The 27,524-nt window shown below is 40.2% G+C and overlaps 1 protein-coding gene and 2 non-coding genes across 12 annotated transcripts in view; all 3 read right to left on the reverse strand.

Annotated features, from left to right (window-relative positions):
- LOC132915224 (neurexin 1) overlaps positions 1 to 27,524 on the reverse strand; it is a 622,298-nt gene that overhangs the window by 11,724 nt on the left and 583,050 nt on the right. For 8 of the 10 annotated variants that reach the window (XM_060974985.1, XM_060974982.1, XM_060974984.1 and 5 more), the window contains 2 exons: positions 6,226 to 6,467; positions 4,732 to 4,855 (listed from right to left, as the gene is read on the reverse strand). In XM_060974985.1, the coding sequence (XP_060830968.1) occupies positions 4,732 to 4,855; positions 6,226 to 6,467 (366 nt within the window). The remainder of the gene's footprint in view (positions 1 to 4,731; positions 4,856 to 6,225; positions 6,468 to 27,524) is intronic. The other 2 variants (XM_060974986.1, XM_060974980.1) reach the window with 1 other exon arrangement.
- On the reverse strand, positions 3,360 to 3,464 carry LOC132915398 (U6atac minor spliceosomal RNA). Its single transcript, XR_009659851.1, has one exon. It is a non-coding gene; the product is annotated as a U6atac minor spliceosomal RNA (small nuclear RNA).
- Positions 3,930 to 4,034, reverse strand: LOC132915399 (U6atac minor spliceosomal RNA). Its single transcript, XR_009659852.1, has one exon. It is a non-coding gene; the product is annotated as a U6atac minor spliceosomal RNA (small nuclear RNA).

Raw genomic sequence — 27,524 nt, forward strand, 5'->3', positions numbered from 1 at the left:
AATGGTTAAAGGTACAATTGCAACGGTTGTAATTGACGTAATTCGCGCTATTGTTGGAGCAAAAGATATAACGATGACGTGAATATCGAATTACGAGTAATTGTAAGGTACACTTGATTCGTATGGCGCTTTGGTCCCATTTATTTTAACGTCCCCTTTTCTCGTATCTGCGCGTTCACGCTATTTATTATTTCAGGAGGAAGATGTAATTACAATCTTTAAATCGTACGCGATAATTCGTTTGGCATTTTGACTATATTTTTTGATATATTCCAACTCACTGTGTTCCCAGGTTTACACTATGCAGTTTCAATAAGACTGCAGAGTTCTAATTTCATGGAATATTATCTAAATCCAGGTGTTTCTCTATCGACGCTAGAAAATATGATAAAAGCCAGAGTATATTTATATTGAAAGTTAAAACACGGAGGAAAATTTCCGTCCTCGTAAAAATGTTTATCGACGTTTCGTTTAATTCTAAGTTTAGATCAAGTGTGAGGGTAAGTTTTATAACCGTGGCCCTAAATAGCTTTAACCTTTAAGCTGTTACGTTAGTCGTTAATTACAGGCGGACTCGATCCGCCTCGAGAAAATAAACAGAGAAATGGTATTTTGTCAAATGGATTATTAAACTATTATCAAATACTGGGGTAGCAGAGATCTACGTCTAAGGATTATCAGGAGGAATATGTTTCATCTCCTGCGTTGGAAATTATCCTGCCAACCTTTCGTTCAACTGTATAATTTCTACAAACTTCCTTTCTATTTTCAGAAATATATTGTTTCACGTGTCGTTATTATTACGCATATGGCACTGTATTTAATCATTGATGAATTTCTACATTACGTTTGTATCATATCTCATAACGTTGTGTGCGATACCTTTACGAAATCTTCTTGGTAAAACCCTTGAACTATACCGAGCTTGTATGCGTGTAAATTCGAATTGTTTAAAATTTCCCGCGGGAAGTTTCCTCGGAAATGCGCCACATTAACAAAGGGAAAAACACTGCACGAGGTGCACGTAAAATGCACAATGAGGAACACACAGGTAGGAGATAAAGTAGATTAAATATTACAATTCCCACTGTTGAATCTACTTCTACCACACACGCACACACACAAAAAAAAGGAAGAAAAATATGTACTTGTGCGGTATAATGCTTTACATATTTGGTGACTCGATATTATCGCTGGAAATGTGGCGCTTCTAAAATTACCCGGCGCCAGCTGTTAGTTGTTAGCTACTTTCGTAATATCGTGACGATCGGTGCGCGTTGACTTATTAAAGGGATCGTATTAATTCAGTTTTTAGTCTGCCGGAGAAGATTTCCGAGCCGGCTGCCAGAGAAGACGAGGAGGTCGACGAAGGAAAGAGAAAGGAGGGGCGCCAGCCAGGGATCCTAAATATGCAAATGAATCGAAGATACAACCGGGCAAGCATGAAGACGAAAAGGTGGCATGCCATGCGATATGCGAACCCATTCGTGCGTGTGTGTTCTCCTTTGCCCTCTTTCGGCTCCGTTATTATTTTCACCTATACAGGTGTATATCTCATCGACGATATTTTCGTCATCGATTTGTTAGAAAAAATTCATCGCGAATTTCGTTTGCGTTATGGTACATTCGAATGATTATGCGAGGCGATTCTCCGCTTAATGAGGTATGGTATGAATTTGCTATCGAAGTGACTATTGGCTTGGCAACCAAGGTATTGCTGGTTTTGTCATTAGGTGGTAATCACAAAATCAGCAATCACTCAGTTGCCAAACTAATATACTTTGAAATAGCATTTTACAATTAACCATCAAGTACTGCGAAGAATATAGTTATTGCTTAATGGGACTATATTGTGATATGTATGGTATGAACTTGTTATCGAAGTGACTATTGGGTTAGCAACTAAGTGATTGCTGATTTTGTAATTACCACCTAATGGCAAAATCAGCAATCACTTAGTTACTAATCCAATATATTTTGAAATAGCATTTTACTATTTGCCATCGAAGTGACTATTGGGTTAGCAACTAAGTGATTGCTGATTTTGTAATTAACACCTAATGGCAAAATCAGCAATCACTTAGTTACTAATCCAATATATTTTGAAATAGCATTTTACTATTTGCCATCGAAGTGACTATTAGATTGACAACTAAGTGATTGCTGATTTTGTAATTAACACCTAATGACAAAATCAGCAATCACGTTACCAATCCAATATATTTTGAAATAGCATTTTACTATTTGCCATCGAAGTGACTATTAGATTGACAAATAAGTGATTGCTGATTTTGTAATTACCACCTAATGACAAAATCAGCAATCACTTGGTTGCCAACCCAATATATTTTTGCTATTTACCACCGAGTATTACGAAGAATATAGTTATCGTAACGCAATGTAATTATTTCGACGAAGCGTATTAATCATGAAAAACATATCTGGAAAGTCGAGTCGTGATCGTACGAGATAAAATAATCCGCAGAAGCCGTCAGCAGCATATTCTAACGTGTGCACGCATACATAAGTAATTGGCGTTTATCGATATTTTTCTGCAAACATATTTCCGAATGTACGTATAATCAACGTTTGAAATAATTAGTTCTGTCTCGAGATAATTATAAATCGTGTTTGATCGAGGGTTTGAAGCGATGGGCCGATTTAATGCGCGTTTCTTTTTTATTCGTAATGATGGGATAACTGAAAATGACAGTTAGATTATTTAACGAAATGTTACGTGGATGTACGTGATGTTGAGAGGACCCGGTGGAAATTGCATTTGCATAGCATCGCTGTTTATGATAAAATGTCGTGTATTTTATATTTCAAATAATTTATCAGTATTATTCATTCAGAACAAGAACGATAAATTTATATGACGAGAATTCTGCGCTTTGGAAATGATTGATTTCTATAAATTATCGCAGTATTTGAAAAGATAAACAAGTGCGAAAACGATCATCGATGAAACAAATAACGAAATTCCTATCATCTCGACTTGTCACATCGATGTTTATTTCATTTCCGGTATTTATAATCGATAACATTTTCATAAATAAAATATTAGATAACAGAGACTCCGTAGCTGCCACAAACTCTGTGGAAACATTGTCCCTCCGTAAATTTCATTTCTTCGTTTATATTTTAAATAAATTGCTTTGCAAAACGTATTTGTCGAAAAATCTGCCAACTACGATCGATAGCACTTTCATAAATAATATAATAAAACAGAAAGCACCAAATTTCCAACGTTGTATTTCAATTCCGTTCCGATCTATAAGCTTCTTCATTTTTTTCATCGCATCTCATTTTCAATTTACGTCAAATAATTAGTCGCATCGCGTTGCAATTAGTCGAAAAAAAAAATACGGTAAGTGCCGCCGACAGGCGACAGTGCCCTTACCATGTATATGTGTCCATCCTTGTCTAGGGGAGTGCTAAACGTCTCTCCTTTCATACTACACGCTAGATAGAGTTCGTTGCGTCTTTATATAGTAACGCAGCGAACGAACGACCACTAGCGAGAAAGCAGTTTTTCGTGAATAGCTCGAAAACGAGAGATCGAATCGAAAAGTTGTGAGGACAACTTTTACTCGCCACGATACAACCGATCGAATAATATAACGTTCGAGTTTGTTTGTCGCGTATGAAAAATTAGTTGTATATACATGTATATACACTTATATATACATGTATATACTCTTGGCAATTCAGCTTTAATATTCAGTTCACACATGCAAAATTACATTCTTCCTCAAAATTTCTTCTCATTTTATTCTCCTCAATGTCCGAAGATGTCTGTTAATTAATAGATGCTGGGGTATTGTATTTCAATTCCGCTCCGATCTATAAGCTTCTTCATTTTTCTCATCGCATCTCATTTTCAATTTACGTCGAATAATTAGTCGCATGGCGTTGCAATTAGCCGAAAAAAAATACGGTAAGTGCCGCCGAAGGGCGACAGTGCCCTTACCATGTATATGTGTCCATCCTTGCCTAGGGGAGTGCTAAACGTCTCTCCTTTCATACTACACGCTAGATGGAGTTCGTTGCGTCCTTATATAGTAACGCAGCGAACAAACGACCACTAGCGAGAAAGCATTTTTTCGTGAATAGCTCGAAAACGAGAGATCGAATCGAAAAGTTGTGAGGACAACTTTTACTCGCCACGATACAATCGATCGAATGATATAACGTTCGAGTCTGTTTGTCGCGTATGAAAAATTAGTTGTATATACATGTGTATACTCTTGGTTATTCAGCTTTAATATTCAGTTTACACATGCAAAATTACATTCTTCCTCAATTTCTTCTCATTTTATTCTCCTCAATGTCCGAAGATGTCTGTTAATTAATAGATGCTGGGAGTAGTCGGTGCAACTTTCTGCGACTAGCAATAACATCGAGATGGAAATTATTTTGCAAATGCACATGCGATTGGACCAGATGACCAGATGATCGGATGCCTAGGTGAGATTTTCTCGTCGAGCAGATCGATTTGTCGACGCGTGACTGGCAATTCCCAGCGAGTAATTGTTCTCTCCCAAAAGAGGAAATATCGTGCGATTAACTTTGTCATACGTGTTCCAGGAGAAGTTGGTGAAACGTGCACGCACATGTATAAAATATGGATATGTGGTAGATAGAAGGCGAGTCAGGCGCGTAGAAGAAATTCCTCCGCGAGCAAGCGTGCAGAAGGAATTACTTACGGCCTTTGGAAATGTTACTTACACTTACCGGAACCAGGCTCGTAGATTGGCGTACATTCTTCGTCCTCGTCGTCGGCGGCGCAACCACTTCCGGCACCGGAAAATATGAGGTCGTCCATAACGCCTGGGAAACCGGATGCCGGCGTCTGCGGTGGAAAAGAGATATGAAAATTTATTGCGTCGCACTAAATAAAAAGATATATTCCGTTCGAGTGCTGCACCATTCTTTCTGTTAAAATGAAGGAAGAAAACGTTACGTAAATTATATAATTTTTGTTGAATAATCGATAACAATTTGTAAATATCTAATACCTTTAATAATAGTATTAATAATAATTTTATTGTTAAATAATAGTTACTTTTACTAATTACTATATATTATTATATAATTATATATTATATTATTAAATTATGTAGTATTTAATAATAGTATTAATAATAATATTATTATTAAATAATATATAATAATATTAGTAAAAGTAATAATAATACTTTTAATAATAGTCTTAATAATAATATCATTATTAAAAGTACTAGGGTTAGGGCTAGGCTATTAATATTTCAGGTAATTAAATATTTTTAACAATATTATTATTAAAAGCATAAGGGTCTGAGTTAAACTATTGATATTTTACGTAATTAAATATTTTTAATAATATGATTACTAAAAGTATTAGGTAAAATATAGTTTCATTTTGGGAATTTAAGGCAGTTTACTTTTATTAGAATACGAGGAAGCATTATCTTGGATGTGATGTTCGTATTTATCAAAGCACACTGTAAAAGTTATGTACGTTGGAGGAGAGAGGACTTTTATGAATTACCAATTTCTATTATCCATATCTATATTCTAATATTCATAGGCATAATTAAACCCAGGACTTCACAGCGATTTACGCAAACCAATGTTACAACAGATCATTAATTACGATTATATAACGTACTGATGAACGCACTATAAACACACAGCAATATATATATATAACACTGCTAGCGAATGATTTATCAGTGAATAATATCTAGCTAAAGGCATAAACAGAACATTCGAAAACAGAATATCTTTCCGTGTAAAACATAATCGTCGTTTACAATACCTTACGTAATCCTTTTAACGAAAATCGAATATGTATAATCGCAAGACTCGAAATTAATAGAAGATAATACAACAATTCAATTAAATTACTAGGAAAATCTTCTTCAAATTTGTTAGAAACAAATAACTATAAATCAGGCGTGCAAGTATATTATCCTCTGTTTAATTTTCCCTTTTCTTCTATATTCGTTTAATTTTCCCTTTTCTTCTATATTCGTTTAATTTTCCCTCTACGTTGAATTTTCCAAGTACAACAATTCAATTAAATTACTAGGAAAAGCGCGAGCAAGTATATTATCCTCTGTTTTTTTTCTAATTTTTTTATATTCCATTTCTCTACGTTTAATTTTCCAGGAATCCATCATCAGGTGCATAATTTTCCTGATCAACGCCAGCGTAAAATACTGTTTGAAATTTGATTACCTGTTGCATCCTCTGCAACGGAGCAGCACGATCCAGCAGACTTCCTGGAGGTAATAACTGAACATCTCCTCTGGTGATAATTCTTCCATCCTTCGCCGCAGCGAGTTCCAAAATTCGCGCTCCATTTACGACGAGACCGGCGATTATGCCCAAGAACGACCTTTCTACTCTGCCTTTGTTGCGATTCCATCGACCACCAACTTGAATAGTCGATTGACTATTGAACACCGTCAATTGGCGACCTGCGAACAGCAGTAAATATTGTCAGAGAATGGTCCTTTCAATTAGCCATTCAATTTCCCTCGATTGGTTAGTCGTTACGCGTAAATGGTATCTAAGCACAAACAGTTGTAATTAGATCGATGATATTCATGCGCATTCGTATTTGTATCGATGTAATGAAAAATATAGAATTTAGGTAGGAAATTGCTTTACCTATTGCTAGTATCTTATCTACCTGTGGCTTATTTCCCATATTTCGCAATTATTAGATGCTTTCTGTGTATTTTTGCATCTGCAAATTTTCCATACTATACGCAGTTTAATTATAATATCGTATATAATAGTATAATTAAGCATACATTGTTGCAAATAGCGATCAACGTAGAGCAGGATTCTACAATTCGCAATTTTTAATATTCAATTTAATAGGTATAATACGAAATGAATTATGTTGTTAAGTTTTCAATTTTGTATTATATATGTATAAAAAAAATTTTCAAAAGAATTTCACGAGTTACTTTGGCTGAGAATTTTAGTTTTGTCATTATTATGTTCGTTAAAATCGTACACAGTAAAACGAGGCATTTCCCATTTCCACGGGGAAATTATTTTGCAGTAATAAAATTATCAAGCAAGTTGTAGCAAAAATTATGAAATTTTTACCACCGTTAAATTAACTACACACAATCTCTCAGTTAAAATCGATATTAAATTACCATTAACACATTTAATTATCACTCTGCGAAGCGCTAACAAAGTATAGTATACGACTCCAAAAAAATAAAAAAGAAAAAAAACGAAACGAAATGCTACTCTGTACGCGCTGCCGAGTATCAAAGGGATAATTTATTCCGTTTCATTGGCTGACAAATGTTTTCGTTTGACCACTTATCAGGCGAACAGAAGCCTCTGAATCTGGCATGGACTATTGACTTGTCCACTTGGTCAAGTAGCGTGTCTTACAATTCAAATTAGATGCAGGCGATCTAACTCTCGTATCCCCTACTCGTTCGCCAGGGTTTGCTTCGAGTCCTTTCCCTTTGAGCGGTCTAAATTTGGTTGGTTTTGAGAACAGGCTAACATGCCACGTGTGCAACTCTTTAGGGTTCGATTCGTCCTTGGAAGACGACACACGCTGCTTCCACTACCGGCGGCAGATTTCTGATAAGAATAGCTTTCGTGATAGCTTCTATTACGCAAGTTGGAAAACTGTCTACGACGAGGCTGACAGTGTAATCCATCTATATATATATATATATATATGTATTTATATATACAGAAATGGAAGTTCGAGGTTTCAAACATGTAATTAAAAAAAAAAAAAAAAAGTACAAATTGGCATTTTTGAAGGATGTCATGTTACCACGAGCGAAATTTCACCCTAGTTGTTTCTCGTCTATGATATTGGCAGCCTTCTTCTTTTTTCAACGTTCAGCGTGAATCCATTTTTGTTGATTTTCTAATTTCTACGCTATTTGCTGGCTATGAATAAATACAATTGTCTGAATAAAATATAATCGCACTTGATTTGATAGGGCCAAAAATATGAGCTTTGCAAAGATAGATGACATGACGTCAATATATCTTATATAGAATCAATTAATAATTAATGTTATGGTTGTCAATACTTTGGTTGAGAAGGGTGACAGAAATACCTACCCATCTCAAGAGCCATAAATAAAATACACCAGTATTGAAGCAAGAGCATGTAATTAGCGTAATCACCCCAAAATAGCGCGATGAAGTAAAAAATTGCTCGCCTATAAAAAATACGACCTACGTCCTTCTTAAGTTCGTTTCGTAAATTCCACTAAGCCGAACGTAACAAAATTGTAAGTAGCACTGCGACGGTGTCGTTAGCGAGGCGATAACGTTGCAACGAAATTCGTGTCGTGCAATGAAATTTCATCCGAGACAACTTTCGACGAGCTTCGCTCACAAGCGAAGCGAATTCGTACGTTCATCTCAGATATGTATATTAACAGGAGACACGGATCAGGCCAGTATAGTCGTCTCAGAGGTCCCATGCTCGTCAACCTCGAACCGTGACGATAAAGTCGATCGGCAGAAGATCGATAATGCGGCTATTTTTTTATTAGGCGACTAGCAACCGAGGACTTGGCACGCGATCGGACACGTTCGAGTAGCTTCACCCACGTGACCTGCCATAGGCGAGTTAAATACCACCTTGTAATAGGAAAGCAACAAACGGAGCGAGCTTTCTCGCCATCGAGCTTGCTCAGCTGGGAGGAAATCGAGGGTCATTATCCTTCGACTATGGATAATAATTTTCGGCTGTCCAGAGAAAAAATGAGCCTGGCTGACAGCCTTACCAGGCTCGCAGAATGTGCCAAGAGGATCACTCTGGTGCCGTTTTAGGCAGTGCGGAAATGGCCTCTTCGACTGTCCTGCCCTTCCGCTCGCTTTCTTTGCTTCTGTATGCTTTTTTATATCAATTGGACATATTTTAGTCGAGAGATGTCCTGTTGGCGTGCGGGGGGTTGGAAATGATTTTTGCCTGAACAAATATATAAAGGAGGTACTTGCTTGTACTTTTTGGACATAAGGCGCATGCGAACGATAAATTTGAAACATTGTTTGTCCGATATATTCGCGATTGACGATAGTCAGTTCCGTGGATAATGTCGATTTAATTCATTGGTGAAGCTAACAGATAAATAATTTATGAGATCATCTAAATAATTTATAACGAGTTACATATTCCTTTTGCAATTTTTCTTGCTGATCCATCCTGATCTGTAATGATCCGCGATGTAGACAGTATTTATGTAACCATATTTCGCAGCTGATGCTAATTTATCTACATTTAAGCTACGTGTGTAACTAATTACGCACGCGAATTAGAAAAGCTTAGACGATTTTAAATATCGCCTACATCGTCGACAACTTCTATTATCATCCGCAGAGTTGTTCTAATTCTTTCATCAACGTGAGCAGTGTCTATATATAAATTATTATATCTTTGCCTCATTAAAATGTAGTTATCTACTCGTAGCTGGTAAATTAGAAAGCTTTCAGATAAGAGACAAAGACATTTCGATCTGGCATTTTGTACGTATAACCCATGCGCGTATTGTGATTAAGCGAATTCCAAGCTTCTCGTGGATCCTTTATACGTGACGTCAATCGAGTTGACGTCATTACTATACTATACTGTGACTTCATATCCACTGTGCGTCAGATAAAATAAGCGGACATTATACTGTGTTTATGACAGCACGCGACGGCTTGTATTCTGACTTATATTTAGTATATCATTGAAACTTCCGCCAGTTCTTTTTCCGTTCTTGTAAAATGTACATTTTATCAAATATATCCACACGCCGGAATAATATTCGCTAGAGCGTTAGACAGTCCTGGCGTCGATGAAATTTCAACAAATTTTTACGCGCCTAATATATTCGTATAAAAAGTTTCTATGTGCGTTCGCATACATTTACGAGCTGCTATATAAACACAAAAAAAGGCACGCGTCAGCTAAACCGAAGAAGCGAGTTCCGAGTGACTCACGCGGAACTCGACTCTAATTCTGCGACACATTTTTTCTGCCCACTCGGTTGGCACTTGCCGACCAAGCATAGTGAGTCTATCAGCGTAGTATAAAAATACAGTTGGTTGGTCTCAGCCTAAGTAACACGCATACATACGTATATATACATGTATAGAAAGGAACGCACGTGCCAGCACGCGTCTCCTAAGTATATCGTCGTCAATATTATACTCGGCTTCCTCAATGACTTTTTGTCAATGACAATGACAAGAAGAAGTTGCTGGAGTGACAGACGCTTCCCCGAAGAAGATAATCGTGTCACTCACACCGCATTCCGATTTGAAGAAGTCCAATAAACTGTATCACTTTATTAGGAGAGCAGAAGGTTCGTGAGTGAGTTCGGGTTCCCTGTCCGACTTAATCGTGAGATTTTAGGCAACCAGGCCTCGTTTGTCGGAACCCTGACCCCTCCAAATCCTCGTCGACCAATAGGAAACGACTCGTGAGTCTTCCACTTGAGTCTTTTTCTTCAGTTTCTTTAAATACAGTGTCTAGAGTGGATCGCAGATTTTATTTATGTACAGATGGGAAATAATGCAGAATATTCAATGTAAAATACGTACTCGCGTTATTACTGTAATATTTGTATAATTATTTGGAACGTAGGTAGATGCTACGAGTGTGAGTTGTTTAATTATATTTTTGGAGATATTAAATTGCATAAATATCCGTACAGTTTAATAGTAACATTGTTTGATTCCTGTAATATATTAAAATTCACTTTGATAATTCATTTTATTAATACAATTAGAATTACTACATTCTATTTGAGCATTACAATAAAATAATTTCTAAATTCTATATTTTTCAAGAGCATAATTTGTAAACTATAAATTTCCATCGTGTAAACAATTGATATATGCGATTATACGCTACAAATATTATTACCACGCCATATAATTTCTCAAATAAAAATTATACTGTTTTATTCGATATACTCTGCTTCCTATCATAGCGAATGAATTAAAATAATTCCCCACCACTCTTCCCTATTTAATATACAGCCCATCTCTTTATAGATACATGTAGAATCTTATTCACAAGACCATCATGTTTTTAATGAAAATGACGTTCGACTTGCTGATCGTAGAGAATTTTATTTTAAACAGACCTGCATGCGTTTCTCGTTAGATCCGAGGCGTAAGAATTTCGCTCGTCTAACCGTCTAACGTTTCGTGGCAATTAGCTCTTGCACGACATAATCTAAATTAATAAGTAAACTGACAGGCAAGTATGGCGAACGTGGAGGTGGTGGACCTGAAAAGTGGGTTAAGAAGTTGCCTTCAGACGCTTAGATAAGTGGCGTATTCGGTTAAAATGGATCAGGAGAGAAGAACCCGAAGGTGGATCGGGTTGCCTAATATTTGGCTTCGCCTTGGAATTCCTAAATCGACGTCCGGCAGCGATGACGTCCGCTTCTCGAGCGGAAGGCGATGCGACGCGCGTTGCAGTCGCCGGCAAATTTTGTTCGAAATAAACGCGGGAAAATGAGAATGTTTGAAATAAGCCACTTCATTATTTTTATCTTGTTGAAATAGCATACCAATGGCTAACCGCGCGATCTTCGTATTGTACGAGCACGTTGCAGCGTTTTCGAGAAGAGGATGATATTATTCGTACGTTTCAATGTTTTTGGATTATGATAATGCACAGTGTGAGTCTAATAATTATATTTCCTTAATGGATGCTGTATCTAACAGATAACATCGAGTTTATATTTGTTCACAACAAAAGACACAGCTTGAGAAGAAGACACAGATTTCGTCAGTTTTTCTTTGAATACGATGGAAATTCGAAACACATCGCTGGCATTCTAATTGTTCGCGTACGGATAATTGGAATGCCACGTTTCGGCTTGTGGCAGGAAACGGTAAACGCGCGTGTGTTCGATTTAATTCCACGCGACGTTTATCGTGCGAAAGAGGCGAACGATCGAATGGAAACGCAGCGGCCATTGGACATCGGTCCCACGGACTCGGTTTGGGAACTGTTTGCTTTCACAACGATTTTACGGTGGGAACAAGGAATGCCATGGCGCGTACGCTTGGGTATGGGAAACATCGATGATTCCCAGGCGATAGGAGCACACGTTCCGTACGTACGAAACGTGAACAGGACATGTAAACGCACTTTAACGTGTGCTCTCTAACCAGTTTAGCGCGACATGTGTCTCTTCTTGCTTATTTAACGCTAACGTTACCAGGCTCCGTCAAATGACCGGTTTCACAATTTCATTTAAAATCCTACGTTCGTCGTTATTTCTCTTCTTCGTCTAACTTTACTGTTGGAATTTAATCTCGAAGTGGAAGACACAATGTCTATGTTGAAATAATATTCAGCGATGTTTATTCAACAGAACTACAGAACCTGATGTACATAAGCGAGTGACATAATTAACGTTTTTTTTTTTTTTTTTTATTTTATTTTGGTTATTTTACAATTTGTCCTTATGGACATTTGGTAAAGTTTTATATCTTGTTGGTGAAGAAAAAAAAATAAAAATAAATGTAGCATGTGGGTGGCTAACCCCAGCGGGGTGCCAGCTTCGTTTTTTCCAAGTTATATCTATTGGGTGTTTTAATTAACAACGTGTGCAAGAATTTTTGATTGTTGGCCACTCACTCTCAGACTAGACGTAGGCAGTGACCCACGATCCCTTAAATACCTTGAACCCCATTCTCTATACAGTAACGAGCATGACTTGTGTAAGTGTCCCGTTCAAATGCCTGTTGGGTGTCTGTGTAAGGGTATTTATTTACGTAAATTCTTATGTTAACAAAAATTGAGAAATTCATTAGTCAGATGATATATAACGTTACTAATGTATACCAATTTATTACCAAAATAAATGTTAGTAACTTCTTTCAACCTTCTCGAGCACTTTTTATCGACGATATACGCAAATAGATACGCAGCTACTTTACGAAGTCGTTGAGTTACCGAACGATAATCTTAAATAAACAGGCACTTCGATTGCCCTTACGCAATCTACCAGCCAAGCAATTGAGAGGCGTGAGAATATTAGCAAAACTTTGACGCGATACGCAGCACGTGCTGTGCCATTATGACTACGCATGGTCAAGCAAACAGGCTGCAAAAGGGGTCTGAATAATGCAAGAATCGTGTGAGAGCCGTAGGTACGTGAGCTCGTGATCGTACGGCAAAAATCATTTTACGCAGGAGAGAATGGCCGTGAACAAGAATTTGTGTACTTATGGCCTATATTTCTATATAATTCTATCCATGTTCATTTTTAATAATAATTTTCAAAGTTCGATATAATTGCCTACTATAAAACTTTCAGATTGATATTTCCATGAAATATTCGTAGACCAACGGTGCGCTGTCTGTTAGCAAAAATTTCGCAAGGTCGAATATTCAATGTATGATGCATAATGGTATCAATAAAAAAGAATTTCATCAAATTACTATCCTATCGTATTTAAAAAATAATTTCATTATCCTTCGTCATTTTTATTTTTTTGTTACGATGTAGGACGTATGGTTATCGTAGAAGTATGTTTCTTATACCATAAATCTTCATTTCGAGTAATAGTTAGGAAATAAAGTTGAGTTTGATCTAAGATACTTTATCGTTATCACTTCTTTATTTTTACTTCTTTCCCACGATGCAGAACTTGCGTATCGTAGAAATATTTTTCTTGTAGTTTGAGGCATTGTAAATCTTTATTTCGAGTATCAATTAAGAACGAAGCAAAGTTGAATTCGATGTAAGAAGTCTAGCTATTTATCATTTAATAATATAACGGCGAGTATGTCTTATCTCTTACTTGTTTTCATGATTTCGCATCGATATTGATAAAACGTAATAACGTAATCTAAATAGCTAATAGCATTTACGTGTCAAATCCATCGCATTCTTAGAGAATTAAATTAAATTGTACAGGTATTCAGCTTTGAAAATTTTCAATTACGATGTCGATCCTATTTCCATTATTCTCAATTTTAATTCAAATTAATGAAAGTAATTAATTAATTCTAAATAACGTTTTTGTATGAGACATTAGAAGTTTCGATTTAGGTATAAATATGTTTATGTGACTGAAAATTATGTTTGCGTATATATATCGTAAGAAAATTGTGTTATATAAATATATGTAGCTCGTTAAAAAATATATCGAGTGGAATAAAGTTTGTATTCACGCGGAGTTATCAATGAAGTAGTAGTAGTAGTAGTATGCGGTGGGCGATGACTATAGTAGTAAATGAGCGGAGAAAACCCGTTAATACCGCTATAGTAACAGGTAGTAGGCTCGTCTGGTAGGTTCAGAACAACCTTGAGATTTCAAGGCCGTTCCTAGTACGAGCTCCACTGGTTTAGGAGAACTACCACTTCAACATGTTCGCCGGATGGTTCTAAACATGCCGCTTAGATCAACCCTAACCTTCTTTACGCATTATACGTATCGCGACTATGCCAATGCCAATAGATCTCTACGTACTGTGTCTTTATCATTCTTTTCCTGAAATACAATTTTTTATTTCCACTTTCGTTTACTTTTTACCGTTTATGTATATTTACCATATTTATTAATTTATGATATTTATCACGGCGATTGCCATTTGAGTTGCAGCTTCAATTATTCGATCTTCGTTATTTTATTTATGCGGCTTTCATACTGATTTTTTGGGTATATTAATTTATTTTCAATGACACGAGAAACTGAAATTACTGAACATTTTCTGAAGAGAATTGCGGAGAATTTTTAATTCGCGGTGTAAAAGAGGTTTCAGATTCGTGAATCGATCAGAAGAAGGCGATTAACATAATTTAATAATAATAATCGACCCCTGTAAGTTCATACTTTGACGAACGTGACTGAAGGAACAGAACTGCAGTAAAAATTTGTTTCAAATATTTAAATTCTACATTTTGACGAGTCTTACGTTAACACATAGTTTGAGCATGTTGTGTGTTGATGTTGTATCCTAATAACAGTTTACGCGTATCCCAATACTCGGACTTAATCGAGTTGTAATCTGAGAAGACGATGGCAAAGTGTGGATGGCCACCGAATAAAACGACCATAAAACCGAAATTAGATTCAGGTTGGCAAGGCGCTCCTTCTGTCCGGTATATTTCAAAAACGTGAGAAGCGTATACAGAGCTGCACACTCGGACAGTTTGGGCATTCGATACGTATAGAACGGCGACTTTCCCATGCCACGTTTTCTCATGGCTTTGCTACAAAAAATAATGAGATTTCGGCGGCTCGTCAGGCCGCTGCTGTGAGAACCAACCCGTGAGAAGATGTTGAACTTGAGGCTGAATTTGGTGATTCTTGTATCAGGTGACTATCAAAGGGATGCAAGTCGTCCTGCGACATCGTTAGCGAGTCTTCTCCCAGCTGATCTAAACGTCCATTAAGGACGTTGCTGCGAGAAGGTGGCACGGGAAGAATGACGATATAAACTCAAAATTATAATGAAAATATAAATGACATTTAGCGGTTTGTTTCCCTTATACTTCCAGCAAAAATATCCTCTACTTTATCAAAGAGAGTTTGTTTAATTATTCTCCTTGGTAATTATTCGGTTCATAAATCCAGTTGATTATTTTCCTCAATGCATCCCCATTTGTGTACTTTACTGCGTATATCGGCTGTTCCTCCAATCGTTTTGTGTACTTTGCTTTATTACTTTCTGCAATTTTCAAGCTTCTAACAACAATACCTTTTCCACAACGAATCGTTAACTTTTTATCGAATAAAAATCTGATCTTTCCTCCTTTTCGCAAAGTTTACGATAGCATTTGCCCTACTCGTTGCTTCATTTTAATCACGCACCTCGTAAGGGATTTTTTAAACAAAATTGCGCGGTTAACTGGTTAAAATCCTGCTCGAGGATGGAGCGGCGTGTTGGCAGGTCGATCGAGCGAGGAAAGCGCGCAAGGGGTAAATCGGTAGGGCGTTCGTCGACCAGCTTGGCTTCTCTGGTCTCCTAGTCGATCTGGGAATCCGTTTCCCCTGAAGTCGCTCGAATTCCCACGATCATGGGAACAGCGTTTCTCGGTTGGCCGGCAACTCCCTGGGAACGGTGTCCCGTGGGAAGTTCCCTGGCGTCGAGATCGTGCGAGACGAGGAAGAAGAAACGACGCGCGCCCAACTCTTTTCCAGACCTGAACGCCTACTACCGAAGCAGATCGGTCCGCTGCTTCCAGGGACGAACTTGTCTCACGCTTTCGACCAGCTAGCCTGTGGGAACCGGCCGTGTCTCGTTCGGGAATCATGAACCAGGCACGTGAGAAAGTATGCGAGACGCGGCGAGCCGACCAGATCATCCTTGACATTTTTGTCACGTGCCGAGCGTGATCGTCCTTTCGAATGGCGAACCCTCAAGTTCAAAGGGCGCGCGTCTGATTAAAGAACGAAAGTCTGTCGATTTTTCTTTTCCTTTTTGGAAGGCTTTTAAGTCGCAGCAATCGCGTGTCCCTGCGATTACGCGCTTATCGATGACGACGATGCTTCTCTAAAGAACAGAGGTCAGGTTTCGCTAAAAAATTTACTTGCACGTACGAATTTTGATGTTATCAAGAAAATTGACAGAAATAAAATGTCAAATAATATAAGGTGTTAATCTTGCAGGAAATTTCATTATACACACTTCCTATGGGTTCTTATCGGTCTTCTAAATATATTCCAGACGTATTCTCCCCTAATCGATAGGATCCACGTCTGGTCCAATTACAAGCCATGAGAAGCAATCTCGATAAGGGTCGAGCTTTACGATCGAGCGAGTTCCATTCCCAAGGATTCCAGCGTCAGGTCGAAACTCGATACGAAGGGTTGGAGGATTTAAAGACCGCTATAACATTGCCATTAGGTTACCGCGTTGATAGCCAAAACAAGAGAACGATGAACGGGGTAAAACGAATTGCTATGGTGTTTTCATCCCGTGCTACGATTAACGCGATCTTTTTACCGTAGTCGCTGAGAGTAAATTAATTTTGAGGTTGTAAAGGTGCGACAGAAGAAAAGTTGTGATAAAACAGACACAAGGCGGGGTACTGATATTCATGCAAATTCCTACTTTTCCGGACCAAAGCACCAAAGGATCGAAAAAAGATATGGGAGCTGAGCAGGGGTCTATTTTACCACCAAATATTACAACGAATACTATACTTTGAATTTGAATATTTTTGCATGTTATAGGCATTCCACCTTGGCAGTTTGAAATTTAGATGCATAGAAATTCGCGACCCAGACGAAATGTGAATTTTTTAAAATGTGTCCTTCCACCGACGAACGATATATTTAGCTTGTCCCAAAGTTTCTTTCGTTTCATAAGGAGATAACAGATACGCGGCATTTTATGTTATTTTACTGAATTTATATACCGTGCGTCCATCATTTCCTCACGCCCATTAGTATGTAGGTATTAGTATTTCAAGATCCTCGGCTGAAAAATTGACAGTTTTATACTGGCGACAGTTATATACGTCCAGTACTCCGGATGGTCCCTTACACACCTTACGCGCATATTAACGCGGTAAGAATGCGGAGACATCGACGATATGCACACGTACAGGTCGATGTCCTGAGAGTCGCTGGAGAAACGTGTGCGAGATACTCGGGACAGAATTTACGCAGCGACCTTAATAGTTAACGAGGCCACGCTGGAAGGGCCGGGGAAGGGAAACGAAAAACGGGACCAAGACGAAGAAGAGATAAAGAAGGTATCCTCTCGGAACGAGGTCGCGCGGCGAGAACGAGGATCGCTTGCTTCTTCGGCCAATTAAATCGTTCCCACGGGATCGCACCGTGGGAGAGTCTATTCGGAGACGCGAGAATCGCAGCACCGGGTTTGCCAGGGTTTCATGAACTCGAGAAAGTCGTTGCGAAGGGCGACGATCGCCTCTCCTTCGTTTCGCTTTTTGCTCCCTTTTCCCGCGATCGTCTGTCTGTCTGGTTGTCTGGTTTCTCTCTTTTTCATTTTTCGGACGGGTTCCGCGGACACGTGCAAATAGGAGAGGAGACGTCGGAAGCACGAGCGTGCTCGCGTGAGAACTCGACAAGGGCTCGTGGGAAAACAACGAAGGCGCGTGGCGCTTGTCGCACCAGGACTGCATGAAGGCGCAGAAAGTCGACGCTGTCTGAGCTTGTGGCGCGAACCCACCCCCTCACGGGTTCCGCTTTTCGCTACGTGTTTACGTATACAGGGTGTTCCATAGCACACGACACTGCTTCAGCGGTAGATAGGACGCACAAGAACAATGAAAAACCCTTCCACATAGTCATGTGTCCTGTTTGACTTGCTCGTGCTGTCGATTCTTCATTTGAAATTGTCATTCCTTATCCTGATTTTAAATAAAATTTGCCCAAGCCTGTAGATCGCATGCGAGGTGTTTCATAAGATGCGGGTGCCACTTCAGGAGTAGATAGGAGGCACAAGAACAATGAAAATCCTTTCCACATAGTCATGTGTCCTGTTTGACTTGTTCGTGCTGTCGATTCTTCATTTGAAATTGTCATTCCTTATCCTGATTTTAAATAAAATTTGCCTGAGCCTGTAGTTCGCATGCGAGGTGTTTCATAAGATGCGGGTGCCACTTCAGGAGTAGATAGAAGGTACAAGAACAATGAAAAGTGTATTGTACTTATACACTTATTATACTTATTATTATTATTCCGTATTATACTTATACACACATACGTAGCGTCTCATAGCACGTGGCAGCCACTTCAGAAGTGGACAGAGGCAATGAAAAGTAATGAGGAAGGTTTGTATAAACGCGTGTTCTGTTTGACTTCGTTTAAAGCTCAGATTAATCTCGCTATGAACAATGGACCAAAAAGAAGTTTCTGTTCAACCCAACGGGTAGCTTGAGAAATACAAAACGAAGTACATCACGCGAAGCAAGTTCTTCTATTCGACATGGCAATCGTCCAAAAGTCATCCACCTCGAAATTAACTCTAATATTACCATTACAAAGATACAATGGGTATTCCTTAATAGACAGCTCTGGCAATGAAAATCCTACCTCGTTTAGTCCACTAATTAAAAATAATATCCCAGCAACGATTCGCTTTACTAACGAACAGCAGAGATACTCGATTCTCAGTTATTCAATTTCCAAAAAGATTAATCGAACTGCCTTCGTGAGAGCCATTCATCGGTATTCAGAGTGCGCCGTGTACTAGGCAGAACAGGTTTCTCCACGCACGGACACCTGTTCTGCTTGCAACGCGTGTCCCAGAACGTAAACAAGAAACCGGTTTGGTATTTATAAAAAAGAAATTTTTGTCAAGTACGTTCGCGAGGATCCTTGAAGGACGTGTCTCACTGGTTTGTTAGTCTCAGAGGATAGGAGATCATGAGGAAGAAGGTTCGCCCTAGGCATTTGGGATCCCCTTCCGAACCTGCAGGGCTCTCCATTTCAGGAAATGATCACTAAACAGAATTCAAACAGCAGGCCAGCATAACGTAGCTGAAAGTTTCTGCTTTTGGGCGCAACGTTACGTACAACGCGCGTCGTTGTTTTTTAATCGACTATGGAAGATCTCTTTCGTTAAACTTTCTTTCATTTTCAATATTTAATTGCAGTCTTCCCTTACGAAACGAAGAGACACTGCCTGCTGCTTGTTAAATATAAACGAACTGGCACGTCCAGTTTTCTCTATAATTAATCACCTGTTTTTTTGCAAATACTCAAAATCTTTTGGCGATGAATTTCGAGCAAATAATAAACATTTTTCCCATGCATTCTGATCACTGTATGCGCAAAATCGAAACGGAATTTCGAAAATAATTTCATAAAGTCAGAGTAGCTTTTTCTGTTTGCTAAGGAGCCAACGTTTGCCACTTACGGTAGTGTCCACAAGAAATCTCACTACTGGCGACTCGCCTAACAGGGGAACATGATACAGCGAAGCGTTGAAAGCCTAAAATCTACAAAGGAGGGTCTGGCAGATAGCCACCCGACCCTTCTAATTTGTAGCTTCACGCCTATTTAAAGAAACGAAACTGGTAAACAGACCTTATAGGGTAGCATAAGGCGTTTGGAAGTTGCGTCCCAGAATGCGGAATGAAGGTATTAAGGGCGTGAAGCTTGGCTTCTTCGCTCATTCAATTAAAATCGCCAACTACGTCAGAAAGCGCGCACTTCTGTTTCTTTAGAAATTAGAAATTAGAAACGAAGCTCAGAGTCGATACAGCAGGAGAGAAATTATTATTAAGAAGAATTAATTATAATTAATTATATCGTACAAATCGCTAACTGCATTAGAAACCGCGCACTTCTGTTTCTTTAGAAATTAGAAATTAGAAACGAAGCTCAGTGTCGATACAGCAGGAGAGAAATTATTATTAAGAAGAATTAATTATAATTAATTATATCGCACAAATAATTCTTTTCAAAAACGCGGAGAAAATTATATTTCGCATGATCTTAATTAGACGAAAAATTCTTCCCTCATATTTCCAAATTTCTCTACACGGGCTCAATTTTACTACTAATACTAATACAAACAAAATAAAAATAAACTACAAAAGCTGGATTAATAATAACGCGACGATGCAATAATTATTAATATTTAACAGTCTTAATTATTCTCAGCGCGGCACTTGGAAAAACTGATTTCTTACTTGAATTACTTATTTGTCTGCGAGGGTTATTGAGTCAGTCTCAGTATCGTTGTTTTTTTGCGATTAGGAGCTGATGCGTGCGCGGAAGTTGGCAAGTTCAACGGGAGGCTCAGGTATAATTCACCTTCCTCCCTTTTACCCTTTCGCTTGACCTTCGTGTGGAAAGAAACCAATTTGGTAAACAAGTGTGCTAGGGCAGCATAAGACGCGTGGAGCTAGGTCCTGGCTTGTCCTGATCCTGGAGGAAGTTACAGGTGTCCTTAAAAAGCTGCGGACACGTGCTACTCAAGTTCCTCCGTTTTTCTATTACGCGACAAACGAAGGAATTTAATTTTTGAAGGTTAAAAATTCATGCCGAATATTATACATGATATTTAGAAATTTGAGCATTGGCATAAGTATCGTTCAAAGCGCAAATTTTAAAATATCTATATTCCTCGTTTGATTGTATCTATCGGTTAAAGGGAATAAATAAAATGATATAACAGCGCTTTTAATAATTATTATTTAATTCAATCTACTGCTGATTTACTTAATCTGATGTACTGCTCAAAAAAATTAACTCCGGAGCAAATAAAAGAAAGGAAGAGAAAGTGGAAAATTGCTCATATCATCTGAACGATTAGACTCAATTTTTAAATATTAAAAATCTGCCCTGAATGTTCCTCGATAACAAGGACTAATAATTTTGCACAATCTTACGTTTCTACATGAGATACATAAATTTTCAGAGTATCACACACACGCACGTTTATATATATCAAAGAAATGACTAACAACAGTGTGATAAAACACGATAAAAAATTTCTTATTTTCTTGGTCCCAGGGCGAGTTTCACGAGAAAATAAATTACAACAGAGGAATATTCAGCGAATTTTGATAACCATAATTTTTACGTCGTTTTACGCCTCCTTCTAGTCACACGCTCAAGCATGAAAGAAAGAAGAGTAGTGAAGAGAATCACTACCTAGATACGCTTGGAGACTAGGAGACCATATAATCCAGAGTCCTAGACAACCTGCGTGGCATAGATTACGTTTTCACATAGACGTGCCGTACCTATGGGATCTACCTTACCATTATTTTAAACATTTTCTACCCTTATATTTATATAATTATAAATTGAAAATTGAGGCTCTTCGTTGCTTGCCAAAAAGTCGTTCTGTTATCCTGTGGAGTTAGAACAATTCCTCTGCTTCGTTTTCGATATTGCAGACATATTTATATTTTTAATTGCAGAAGTGGGAGAGAAGCTTCGATCACGTTCGATCAATTTTCCAGTTGTATTCGCGGCACTCATAGCTAGCTATTGATTTTGACATTCAAAAACGTTCCAAATATAAATTAACAGAATATTTAGTATCAGGATCTTAGAAAGGCGAAGGAAGCGCCTGAAATTCCTAGACCGTCTGCGTCAATTTCGAGACTCGTCTACGATCCACAAAGTTGCTACACGATTCCTATCGTTCTACAGATATCTGTCTACGCTTTCGCAACATTCTCAAGCTCGTCGTTACTTTGCATCGACACGTGCACGTTACTAACTTCGACGATCATTTTCCTAAATACTCTTCCAACAATTGCGATACATGTTCGCGCGTATTTTACGACTTGCAACTTGTTCTAAGACGCGCCAGTCGCACGAAAAAGAAATACGTCAGATGCGCTCTTCCTGTGACAAAACTTCAAGTCCAAGTACGCGAGTTTCGGAAGGTGCGTGCGGTAAGAAGACAATTCTGCAAATTATGAGGTCGTACATTGTGTACGCTACACAGGTTGCTACAAGACGTGTGCAAAGTGTGGGGATATTTTCGCGCGGCAGGTGCTTGCTAACTTAACACTCGCCATCTTTGTTGCAGCTACTCGGGTGGCTACCAGGGTAGCAAAGAGCAAGAACAAAATAACCCGCGAATCCTTCGTAGTCCCGCCAGTCCGCCACGGTCTTTGAAAATCTCGCTAACGGAAATTTTATATCCTCCAGGTAGCAGGATCGCATGATCTCGAGGGAAGGACGCGGGATCGGGCCAGAAAGGGCAAGAAAAAAGGAACGAACGCGACGAAGAGGAAGGAGACGCGTCACGTGACCTTAGGGAACGTCGATCGGCGTGCGTTAATGGCCCGTTAAAGTTCGCGGGAAGGCGTGAAGAACGTTGTAAACACGAATTAATCGAAGACCCGGCACCAGGCTCGCAGAATCCGCCAGCTGGTTCCTTCGTCGTTGCCACGAGCGCGGTTTCCGCGTCAGAGAAAGGGTTAATTTTCGACGACCACCGACCAGGCTGCCATGAGATCCTCGAGATGTGCCGAGCACGAGCGACTTTCCTCGTTCCGCTTATCTCTCGGCCTGCCTCGGTCGTTGCCTGTCTCTTTCACTTTCGTGCGAGAAAGTCATCGCCGCACCTGCCGCCGAGCTGTAAGTCGACCTTCTTTCCGAGTTCGTCGGCTGGCGAAAGGGTTAACACTTGTGGAGAATCTGGTACCATTTTGATCAGGAGAACAGGAGACGCTGGAGGATGGGCAGCGCAGGTGCCTGAGTTAAACCGGCTTTCTTTTACTCGCCACGGTCGACACCTGCCACTGCTGCTCCGCCCATGAGTTTCGAACGGCCTCCAGCTACGCACCTGGTAGCCTCTTGCCACCTTCGATGATTTCCTTCGTAAGCACGTCTTCAGCTGACTTTAGCTACCTGTTACGATGTATTTGGAAACGCGTGCAGGTCGCGTTGAAGCGAGCTCGTCGTCAAGTTGCACGCGAGCGTAGAAGGAGATTCTCTTTCGCGTTGGAAGGACACCGATGGTTGCGGCGCGTGTGAAAGAATGCGGCGTCAGCCGGTGGTAGGAAGCATCGATTAAAGTCGATGACGATCGGTGTCATTGACAGTCAAAAGTCAATATTCTATAGCGCGGCGATTAGGCGAGCAGGTAAGGCGAAGAAGTCGCTTTGGGCCAGATGACGGCGCGTCCAGGACCCCGAAATCCAAGGCTCCGGGTTCACGCAGCGTGGCTGGCACGCGGCAAAGATTTCCCCGAAATCATTCGAGCGTGTCGAAGCAGCAGGGTATTAGAAGAGAGATGGAAGTGTTCGGAAAAGGCGCCAAGCCTGTTCGACTTTTATAAAGCGTCGCATAAATTTCTCAGTCGAATTCTCAGTCCGCCCATATTGTAAGCGTGATGTCGTTCGACAGGACTCGTGTAACTATTGTAAACGCTGCACGGTTGGCTGTTGCCCTACGAAATTGCCAGTCGCTGTAAACAAGAATCAGGAAAGCAGGTGGCTCCAGATGGTAAATTTCTGGACGAAATGTACGTGCACGGACGTCGCAAGAAGGATGTCGCTGACCAGATGTAATAAACGGTGGAGATACATCGCGCTGGTGAAAACAGGCTTGATGGAGTTATAATACGAAAATAATTCATCGATCGTGATATTACGTTTTCGGCCATAAACCTGCCAGGAGACTAGAACCGCGCAGCAGGCCTTTCTAAGTCGTTCTATCTAGCTTTTTATGCCGAGGTTTCTCTCCGGTGTTGGCTGTTTCGCGCGTTATTTAACCCGTTAACCGAACCGTTGCTCGGCCGTTAGGTTTTCTGCTCGCCGGAGTGGAAATTAATTACCGCCGGCTAATAGGGAATTTCTGACCGGATTTAGGTTCCGCGAGCGTAGACGCGAAATTGCGGTAATTTTAATGGAAGCATGCCGAGATAGATCGGCAAATGATATTCTGGTAAATTGCTATCTCCGAAACGCGGCCAATTTATTTCACAATTTAGACGCGTGCAGGGACAAATGCAAACTTTTGCCGTTTTACACGAACGTTCTTTTCTGACGCGAATCTGTGAGATGGGAACAATCGTGTTGTTATCGCAGAGAGTGAAATTAAGTTGGCGTTTATTTCTATGAAAATGGAAGCTCGAGGCTTTACGCTTACTGTTCCCGCAACATGTTCAAATTTAATTGATCAATTAACCGAGTTATTAAAACGGCGCATTTACCGTTGCTTTTGTACATTGCTAAAAACCATATTAAAATTCCGTGAATCGATCTTCGTCAACAAGAGAAAATTCCGCTTCGGCAAATGCAAAATCCCTCGGACCGGACAAGATTTGCCCATTAACTCGTACTCATTATCATCCAGCGTATTTTGTTTCTCAAAAGGGAACACGCTGGCGGCCTAAATTTGCGATTATCGCGCGCAAGGGACTTGCAGAGGACCGCGTGCAGCGACTAACAGCGGCTCGTCGTGCTTTCGAATTTCGCGTCCAACTCGCTGGCGTCTCATGCTGCTCTGATGAACGTGAGAATAATGTCGATTCGAGCCGTACATTTTCGTTCTCACGCTTCGTCCGGAGCGTGACAGCCTTCGGGAATGACTTGTTCGGAGTCGGCGAACGCGTCCCGTCCTTTATTAGTCCCGGCATTCCTCGTGTTTGCCGCGCGACACGGCAGCACGTGCCGCGCAGAAAAGAAGGAAGAAAAAGGCGACGGAAAAAACTGCAGCCTTTCGACGTATCTCTGCTTCGTGATCCTGAATTTCGGTGCACTTTCTCGTCGCGCATGCTTCTCCGATAATCGTGAGAAGGAACCGGACTCGAGCAAATTTCCAACGAGGACAAAAAGCGGCAGTTTGGAAGAAAGAACCGTTTGCTTTTCGAGAAAATTCAGCTTGAAAATTTGTCAAGGATCCTCCAATATAATCGACGGTCTACGTTTTCGTATGGATATTCAAACTTGAAACCTACAACTTCAACTTCACTTTAGCGTTTGTCCCTTGTCGCGTTACCTCAGTGTCTGTGCTTTTGCTATTTGCGCTCTGACAGCGTCTACGCTTCGGAAACGTACACGTCCGAAGAGAAACGCAAAGCTCTGGCGATGAAATGTAGAAATACCAAAGCTAAAGTATTGCAAAATCAGAAAAGTATATGGAAGTATGAAAGTAAACTACTTCGTAACGAGTCTACGTTCTATTCTCTCGCGAATTGAATTTTCTCCGCCGTCGAGCACTTTTCCAAGCGAAGAGCGCCTGTAGAAAACGCTGGGAAGCTGCCAGGAGACAACGACCATCTGTGCCACTTGTTAGTTGTATCAACTCAACAACTCAAAGTTTCCATTTGTTCAGATTCAGACAGGAGCCAAGAATCAATTAAACCGACGTTCCTCGTTAGTAATTAACAGCATAATAATAGATAGCATAATTGAGAAGCATTTAGAAGAGGAGATTCTACGTTTCCTAAGAAAAGAAGCGATTTTCGCCAATTGTCGCGCCCTTGGCGTCTTCCTTGGAGCGGCGTTCGATCGACGGTCGTTTCACGCGTGATCACCGTTTGCCAGACGAAGGCTCTTTTTCGCTCATGTTCCTCTATCACGCGCGAGAAGAACGCGCAGACCACGGAATCGAGGTTCTCACGGCCCGTGGGAATCGAGCACGCAGAACAGCACGCGGCTCGGATCTTCCAGCAACGATCTTTTTCCAAAGGAACCCCGCTGGAATATTCATCAACGGGTTGTTGTTGGCCACGACGCACAGGCCAGCTCGGTTTATACGAACGCAGCAGAGATAACGAGCGCCTTTTTCTTCCGACATTCTTCGCGCCAGCGTCGTGTTTCACGAGCAGACTTCTAGTAGTTTAGGGTTCGCAGAGGAAACCCGGCTGCGAAAGCTGGGAATTTTTTAGCGAGCCGGCCAACTGGCCCTCGCAGGAATTCGTCGAAAAAACCAAGCCAGATGTCCCGGCCGAGATTACCAGGCGAGAGGGGCCTCTACCTGCAGACAGATAACGCGAGACGCGAGCGTGCCGAGCGTGAGAAGCGAGGCTCGAAGGGGCGGGTTGGTTTTCTCAGAGATAACAAGCTGCCAGGAGGCTGGAGGGATTCCTCGAACGCTAGAAAAAACCAGGTTACACCTGCACCATCTCGCGCGATAATTTGCTAACCAGCCTGCGAGTATGAAAGCGCGGATCGAGATCGAAATGGTCGGAACGAAAGCTACGTAGACTGTGGATTGTTTACGTCTTCTGGAGAATATCGTTGAGAAAGCAGAGACTCGCCAGAAGATTGTTTTACCTGCTACGTGTCGCAGAAAGTACTATAGTTCGTACATTTTATGTATTCCTTCGCGTTGCGCGATGAACTTCGATCTTTTCTGCCTCGGACCTTGCAAAGACGAAGAGACCGCCGCAGCTTGAAAAACGAGGCTGAGAAGATGAAGGGAAAATTGCGTGTTGAGGTTTATAACATCGTTGCGTAATAACGCGACCCTTTCCTCGACTGTTCGCTGGAAACGACACTCGGTCAGATAGAAATTTTTCAATTTTCCGTATTTCGTTTGTCCCCTGGAATTGAAATTTTCAATTTCCCATTTTTTCAATTATTTCCGACGTGTGCGTTTCGTTGTCGACGAGATCAGCCGCTTTACAGCGCAAAGTAAATACTCTGTGCAATACCAGTTGTGTTTTACGATTTTCTGTTTAAGTAAATTTCCATTCGATTTTCGCGCTGCTCTCCGCTTCGTGCGGCTCGCAAATTTTCCGCGTCGTTGCATTTTCGTTGCCTCGTCCAAGCATCGCTCCTTTGATAAACGATTCGTTCACCTTTTATTGCGTTACTATTCCATTTAATCGATTGGTGTTGCATCACGTTTATGGGACAGCCCTCGGCGTCCAGATTTATTCGCGTTCATCGAGTTCTCCCTTGAATTATTAGCCCGCGGAAGCGCAACCGTATTTACGTTTATATTTCATGTTTGTAAATAATTTTATCGCTTCATGTGGAAAAATATTAAAAAAAAAGACGACTGCAAACTACGATTTCCTCGTTTTATTTTCACCCCATTCTATGTACGATTGAAAACTGAATTACTTCGTTAAAATTATTTCCCCTGCAGCCATTAACTTTGACAAGTTT

This window comes from Bombus pascuorum, chromosome 16, assembly GCF_905332965.1.
Source record: "Bombus pascuorum chromosome 16, iyBomPasc1.1, whole genome shotgun sequence".
Lineage (NCBI taxonomy): Eukaryota > Metazoa > Arthropoda > Insecta > Hymenoptera > Apidae > Bombus > Bombus pascuorum.